This window comes from Cyprinus carpio, unplaced genomic scaffold, assembly GCF_018340385.1.
Source record: "Cyprinus carpio isolate SPL01 unplaced genomic scaffold, ASM1834038v1 S000006725, whole genome shotgun sequence".
Classification (NCBI taxonomy): Eukaryota; Metazoa; Chordata; class Actinopteri; order Cypriniformes; family Cyprinidae; genus Cyprinus; species Cyprinus carpio.
The window spans coordinates 143,235-151,706 of NW_024879329.1; the positions used below are offsets into that span (position 1 = coordinate 143,235).

Here is an 8,472-nt window from a genome sequence, read left to right on the forward strand (position 1 = left end):
AACAAAATAAAAGAGATCATACAAAATGCATGCTATTTTTTATTTAGTTCTATCCTGAGTAGAAAAATTTACATAAAAGATGTTAACATATAGTTCATAGTCACTGCTGGAAAGGGTTCAAATATGCAAAAGATGCTGGAAAACTGAAGAATCTGCAGGACATGGGGGATTTTTTCTAAAGAACAGTGCTCAGTTTAACTGTTCAGAACAAACAAGGGACTCACGAACAACCATCACAAAACAAAAAAACAGTCGTGGATCATCCAGGTTACCACACACTTTTGAAGGGGGTTATTTTAATCATTTCAGCCTTTTTTCTTTCTTTTGTCTTGTGGACTATATGTAAAAATGTTACTCTTACTCAGGACAGCACTAAATAAAAAAAATAACATGCATTTTGTATGATCTCTCTTATTTTGTTAAAATTATTCACAGATTCAAAAAGGGTTCCCAAACTTTTGTGTAAGCATTGTTTTTTTGTTGTTGTTGTTGTTTTTCCTCCAGTAATTTGTGTATTCATAGCTAAATATATGTGCTTGTTGACTAGCTAAAGCAGTTTGTCCAGGCTGAGAGACCAGCTTAGACTGGTTTAGGATACTTTTTTTTAAAGGTTCATTTAAGTTATTTTCAACAAGTTTTCCAGATGAGTTTAGTTTCAGAAATAACACATATGTGACAAGACTATTAAAATTCGCTCATTAATTAAACATAGAGACTAGAAAAGCTTTTCAATCGCACTTATATAAACATAATTAGACAATATGCATAGATAATATTCATTATAGCATTCATTTGGTAAAATGTATAAATGATTATTGAGCTCCTATAGGGTTCAAATGATTTGGTTTAAAGCACATACTTTTAAGACAATGAATCTTCACATATTGTAAAGCACACACACATACACAAAAGGTATCTGGAGCTAGTTAATATACTTCTTATAGATAATAAGCACATTTAAAGCTAATTTCTGTTCCCAAATCTTATCTAGTCAGTTGGGGGTCAGTGATTCATTTCTGTCCCTTTGGAGGTGCTGAAATGAAAGGAGAAAAATTACAAGTAATTATCATGGAAATACTTGCAAATAATTGCCTCCTTCACTGAGATATGTTAAGGTCACACCAGATCTTTTTTTATTATTAAAAGTGAGCCGAGACGTTCTGATCCTGACATGTACTTTTAAGGGCTGGAATTCTACACTTCTTTATGGCCAATTTAGGGATCTCATCCAATGCTTTATAGCATTATATACTGTTTTTCCACGTTTAGATGTTAAGCATCACATTTGTATAGAAGCCTGTTTTCACTACACAATAAAAAATATAAATGTGCACTTCTGAGAAATTTTTTGCAATATAAACTGAGAAACAGAAATTCTAAGAAAAATCAGAATTGAGATATAAACTCACAACTGTAAGAAAATATCAGAATTTTCAAAGAATAAAAAGTCATACGTACTGCTTTTATTTATTTATTTTATTCTGTGGCAGAAACAAACAAACAAAAAAACCACACAGAATTACAAGATGTAAACTCAGAATTCTGAGGTGAGGTGGGAGAAAAAAAAAAAAAAAAAACTATCTAAATTGCAAGAAAAAAGCCAGAATTCTCATGTTATATTTTGCAATTCTGAACCTGAACTGTGATATATAAATTCAGCATTATGAGAAAAACGATTCACAATTTTTTATTTTTTTTTATTCTGTGGCATAAATGGTCTTATATATTTCCCTCTAAGGGTGAATTAGGAGAGGATGGAGAGATTGTTTTCAGAAAGTTAGAACAGGTTTACCTTTCATTTGTTTAGATTGTTCTTTCTGGCCGGTGGAGATGTGATGCATTTTGAAAACAGTTTCTAATTGCTGCACTGCACCTCTAAAATGGAACTGACAGCTTCTGTTGGCCCATCACGATCCTCGTATTCACATTCGAATCTTGGTTGCTAAGGTGAATTGATTTTCATTTCTTGACCCGAAGCTAATACCATGTCTATTATTTATAAAGTGACAACTACAATTCATCAAATTAGAAGATAATTGACAAAAAATTAAACACCTGTCATTACAAAACATGTCCAAATTCTTAAATACCCATCCATACCTGTTTACCGCTGATTGCCAGTATGATCTCTGTTCAAATTGTGATCTCAGTGTTTCATTGAGACCAATATAATTGGATGAAATTCCATTTATCCCTTTGAAATATTGGCTACAAGTGAACACCACACTTTTTGGATGAATGGAAACACATTTCTTTATCCTCTGATTTGCTTCATTGTTGGTCTTCAAGAACAACAGTGCATGGAGTTAGAAGCGATTTTGATTGTGTGAAGTCTTTCTGCTCTGAAAAACCACAAACATGAAAAGAACAAATTATAATTAGCATCTAAGCTCTCGTTGGCCGTTTGAATACTATAGAATTATATAGCACAGTGGACGAAGATTTGAGTAGCAATAGCACCAGATCTGCTAGATAAAACCTCTTATCTATAATTTCTGAAGACACTTATAAGACAGGGAATCTTAGGACAGATACTGAGAGCTATCTGAAAAGCCTGAAGTGTTTTCCCACAGGTTTTTATCTGCACGTTTTTTTTTTTTTTTTTAAATCACAATGTATTGGAAGTCCATGTGTTGTCATGAGGATGAGTAAACAATTTCAGAATTTTATTTTATTTATGGCTGAATCATCTCTTTAAAGTGTAAAGGAACAGTTTATTAAGAAATGAAAGAAATTGACATTTTTTCATCAGCAAAAGGAGAATCTTTTAAAATTCTGGCCACTCTTTTCCACATAATGAAAGTGAATAAGAATTACAAAAGGACAAAAAAGCACCATAAAAGGTTGTTCAAATGGATCGAAGTCTTCTGAAGTCATATGTGTGAGGAAATTAAGGAAAACAGAAGAATAATGTAAATACATTTTGAATTTTGGATTAATTATTTCTGTAAGAAATTAATTTTAAGACTGTATGAAGTTTAAATGCACTAAAACTATCTCCTACCCATACTTAAAACATTTTTTTTTTTTTTGTCATTTAAATGCTTTAAGTAATTATACAGCACACAAAAGCCTGAAATTTCTTCATGAAAGTACAATTATGAACTCTCTGAGCCTATCTACATTATTACCAGCCTGAATCAGCACTGAATATCATCACTTTAGGTCTTTTATTCTTTCAGAGACCATTATCATGTTAGATCACTGGCATATGAAGTCACTGAATGCATTTCATTCTTTGCATCTCTGCCATATAATGAGGGGTATTGTGTCTCTGATCAACTGTTCTGCCATTTCTCATTTTCGCATGGATTCCACCAAAGTGATATATTTAGGGTCATTTTCTTTAACCACAGACAGACCTGTAAAAACGGCATACTGATTGCCAAATAGAGCAGTTATGGAATCTGAAGTGGAGTAAAATAACTGCCTAAAATGCTGCTGGATTTGGTCATTGGTCATTAGTACACAATACATGTATAACTTTTTCTCCCTTATGTTTCCTAAGGTTTTAATTTATATACTTTAATGAATGAAACCGTCACAAATTAAACCAACACATCATATGTGACTTTCACATGTTCCATGCAAGTAAACAGCCACCAGCAAAGGCAAATTAGAGTAATGCGTCCTTCCTCCTAGTATGATGTGCCAGTTTTTATGGAGGCAATTCCGGGTCATATTTGTTATGGATGCCAGACACGCATCCTTCATTATGACCTCATAAATGTCAGATTAAATTGGCTTGTTTTGCAGGGCATAAATGGACAAACAAGAACTCTGGATTAATGAAAACCACTTCGCCCAAACACTTCTAGAAATGCAGCATTTCATCAACTCTATTAGGATAAAATATGGGATGAGTAAGATGAAATATAGTGCTACAATACCAGCACTAAATTCAATTACATTTATGGCACAGAGTAGTGTATTTTAGATATTCTATGACCTTAAAGTGAGGTGAACATATATATACATATGTTCTGTCCTCCTGCACATACGCGTGACTGGCACACTCTCCAAAAGGTTTCTCTCTGTTACAACGTGTAGTGAACAAAAAGAAAATGAAACATTGTTTACCAGAGGTCCTATGAGTAAGCAGCTGCCATATTTTGTTGTGATAAATAATCTTGCTATTGCTCCACTGAAATGACATTGAAAAAATAATGATAAATTGAAAAAAAAAAAAAAGCTAAAGCCAAACCATCTGCCCTCCTCCCAAGGTCTTATGGGAATTGGACAGCCCCTGGGTTCAAAACTGGACCCTCCAGGCTTGTCACATCTATGAGGGGACAAATGATTGGAGATTCACCAGACAGCAATCTCTGAAACAAGATTAAAGATGGCTTAGCAAAATTCTGATTTAAGATTAACATGGCTAACATTTGCCTACTCTGCTGGATCTTCAGATGCATCATGTAGTTGCATCACATTTGTGTGAGAGTATGTGCACGAAGAGGGATAAGAGGCTTTGATGGGTATGTTGTCCATTTGAGCCGTTAAGGCACGTGTAAAGCACTGAGTTTGAGCTGTTAGATATATTGCATAATTTTGATAAAATATGTATAGTATAGTTAGAGGGATTGTCCACCCAAAAATGAAAATTACCACCCTCAATCTCATGTCTTACTTTCTTTAGTGGAACATAATAGAAGATAATTTGAAGAATGTTGGTAATCAGACAGGTTTGTTTCTCATTGACTTCTTTTGTATTTTTGAACATACAGTGGAAGCCCATGGTCACTGAAATTGGTTACCAATATCTTCAAGTTCCACAGATGAAAGAAAGTCATACAGGATTGGAAATAACTGAGAGTGAGTAAATGATGACAGATTTTTGGGGTGGACTATTTCTGTGATTAGTATAGTCTATTTAGATATTAGAAGATAAGTTGCTTAGAAAATTTTAAAAGTAAATGGTTTAAAAACAGTCAATGTCAGATGTACTTTAAAAATCACATACTTTATTGTATATAGTACAAAACTGTGCAAAAGAATAATGGCCTAAATAAATAATAAACATCAACCATGGTGTTTTTGGTATAATGTCTTGGCCCTTGTATGATAAGAGTTACAAATTACACATTTGATATGAATACACTGATGAGAAAATGCACTTGTCTTTTATGACACAGCCTTCTAACACTAACCTAGGTTTTTATTATAAAAAATTACAAGCTAATAAACAATTAACCCTATAATAATGTGTACTTTAACACTCTCAAGTGTTTATATTAATCCTTATAAGTATCAGTTCTTGACCAATGTATATACACACATTTTATTAAAGCCACAATGTCTCAAAATATCAGTTCTCCACAATGGAAAAAAAAGATGCCAAATTAAAATTCTAGAGAAGCATCCATGTAATATCTATGAAGACCCCTTTTTTTGTTTTTTTTTGGTGGGACTGTCATGATCCATGCTTATGGATATATTCAAAAACAAGGTGAAATTGTGTGACATAATGCAATCAGTCATGCAAAGTTTAGAATAAATCAAAAGAGGTGACCTGAGAATAGTGACATATGCCACTTAACAGGTGGTTATGAAGGCCTTCACACTGGCATCAATAGGCATCTTGTGTATGATAATCAAAACATTTGATTACAAGGAATGACCCATGTCCCCAATGTGTCTTGAAGAGAGCCAGTTAGCCTCAAGCTGGCAGGTTAAGCTAGCAGCTATGTTTCTAGCTGGTCTGGTAGACCTTGGAGCAGCAACAAACCAGCTATAAGCCATTTTAACCAGCTTGGTCCATCTAATGTCCAGCTAGAAACCAGATACTAGCTCAAGGGGTCTGTAATAAATATAAGCACCACCTGAATCAGGCTACTGCTCAGTAATATCATTAATTAGGTTTGCTTGACTACTTCCTCATTTTCTTTCCCTCCATTTACAGTGTTTTCATACTCAGTCTTTTTAGGCGCAGTGTTCAATTGAGCGGATATGAGCAGCTGATATGCGCGACTTCTAAACTTCTGATCTCTCACGCCATATATAATAACATTACAGCAGCTGTTCGAGGTCAAAATCCAAAAGGCAAAAAACGCAAAATTGCACCATTCGTTTCCCAGCACATTTCCAACTACAAACACGGCGATGGGAGTGAAAGAAGCAGTGAAAGCCAACGTCAGAGTGCCTATTGTCTTGGCAGCCTTGATGTCAGAGAAGGTTGGTTTCGTTGAGCTTTGACTCTCGGTCTCTGCGAGATGTTTTCGTCTTTTTGAATGCTGGCGGATCGTGGTGAGGGATATGATATTGATGACAATAGTACCTCCGAGCAGCGTAAAGTCAAAGGCAGGGAAGAGTAAGAGAATGTTCCAAGCTTGGGAAGGGAATTCTGCGCTTCCAAGCGCGTAATTGCACATGCGGCTGCAAGGATTGTACTCCAGCGCGATTTCATCGCTGAAAACCAATGGCGATATTGCCAGGAAAAAACTGCCCATCCAGGAAAAGACTATTAGTATGCTTGTTCTTTTTTTAGTTATGACTGATTCCTTGTGCAGTGGCCTCAGAACGGCAATGCTCCTTTCAATGGTCAGGAGGAAAATTGTTGTAATGGAAACTAAAGTGCATCCCGCAAACACAGGTCCGATGAAATTGCACGGGTGGAGAGGTGTGCTTTGGGAATTGCGCGCTGTCCACTCTGGCATTGAATTGTAGATCATGAGAGATACTTCTGCGTAAACGGAGACGGGCACCACAAAAATTCCCACAGCCAGGTCTGCCACAGCCAGTGAGGCTTTTAAATAACCCTGTGGAGTGTGGAAGTGTTTAGTTCCAACGACCACCGCTAATGTCAGGAGGTTTCCGAAGAGTATAGCAAGTATCAGTGATATCATGAAGACCACCATGAATATCTTACTGGTCGTGGTACAGCAACACACACTGCAGTTTGCGAGCTCCTCTGGCATCCTTGTTCAGCTGCGCGTAAAATTCCTGTCAGTAGCACAGTGGTATTTCTCCGTTTTGCTCGGAGGCAAGGCACGGCAACCTGCGCATGGTGGTCTGTCCAAACTGAGAAATTCACTCCTGCCAAGAATGATATAATGATGAATATGACTTTGTGAGTAATGGTCACACTTTTTCAGGAAAAGGATATTCTACGAAAATGGTGCCTTAATATTTGTACCCAAAGATATCAAGCACGAAATACTGACACCAAACACAATCAGTGGCATTAATTGGCATTTTGGGCACATCGCAAAAAAAGTGCATTAGCAACAATGCACATTGTGACTGAAACCAAACAAACTATATTGTATTTTTTCAGTCTAGATTAAAAACAAAATTAGAGTACATTTTATTAGAACGAACTGTAGTAGCACATATGTTATGGATCAGATCCATCAACCCTTGTACCACTATAACTAACCAATATTAAAGCACAATTCCATAAAATAAATAAATATTTTAAGCATGTTAACTTTTCATGGATAAAGCTATCACACACAATTTTTATGCATTTAATTTAAACATTTACCTGTGAGAATGTTTAAAATCTTTAATAACTTTACTTTAAAACCACGTTTTCAAAATGGAAAAGCCACTAATTTAGCGAAATGACACAAAAACGCTCACAAAATTATACTGGGAAATGTCAGAAAATAACAATATTAGAACAAAAGGCTAAAGCAAACCCGTTTGAGGTACCAATTAGGCTACTATATACATGTGGATAGTGCATATATCATCTAATTGTAATGCGGTACAACTGATGTGAACGTACCTTAAAATGAAAATCCATTATCTCCAACTTCTCGGCGCCTTCCAGCACATCTGAGAAAATTTTATGTACGAGTCCGAAATATTCTGCCAAAATGTATATATATACAGTTTATAAGCAAACCCATTGACTAACTTTGCACTAGTTATGCATTTGGCGGAATGGGGAAATGCCTACTACAAGCTCCTGTGTCTGCCTGCTCTTGACATTACGCGTGTGCACGAGCAGCCTTGAGCGCGAGGAGTGATGCCAGTCTGACGTGCGCTGCTGCAGTCACTGGATTCCCCAGTGGCTATTGTTTACTTTTCCCTCAATTACTACACAGGCATAATCATTAAATAAGCTATAAAATGACCAATCACGAGTAATCAACCAGTGGCTCCGTTATAAGAGCACTGCAACATGCTCAAAAGCAATTGTGTATATCATTGATATGCAACATGCAACGAACAAAGTCAAAGCTAAAATACCCCTTGATTTTTTTTTTTTTTGCAGTTGTCTGAATACTGTGTGTGTGTGTGTGTGTGTGTGTGTGTGTGTGTGTGTGTGTGTGCACATACAGGCACCTGGGGGCAGCAGAGAGTTATACAGTTAACATATTCGTCTCACAATTTCTAACCAGAAAGTAGAATAAAGCAATTTAAAATAGCATATTGCATTAAGCATATTTATATGTATTAAATTTATATGTGTTAAAATATAATTAATATATTATTAATGTTAATAATAAATCAAATAATAAA

General features: G+C 35.5%; 1 protein-coding gene across 1 annotated transcript; it reads right to left on the reverse strand.

Moving 5' to 3' along the window:
* Positions 1-4,799: 4,799 nt before the first annotated feature.
* Positions 4,800-8,200, reverse strand: LOC109105914 (beta-2 adrenergic receptor-like). Its single transcript, XM_019119200.2, has 2 exons — positions 7,733-8,200; positions 4,800-7,035 (listed from the first exon to the last, which is right to left on the reverse strand). The coding sequence occupies exon 2, from the start codon at positions 6,915-6,917 to the stop codon at positions 5,856-5,858; it is 1,062 nt and encodes a 353-aa protein (XP_018974745.1). The 5' UTR covers positions 6,918-7,035; positions 7,733-8,200; the 3' UTR covers positions 4,800-5,855.
* Positions 8,201-8,472: the final 272 nt, after the last annotated feature.

Bases quoted from the DNA above. Each gene is read 5' to 3' on its own strand.
- LOC109105914 (XM_019119200.2), bottom strand. From the start codon at position 6,917: ATGCCAGAGGAGCTCGCAAACTGCAGTGTGTGTTGCTGTACCACGACC.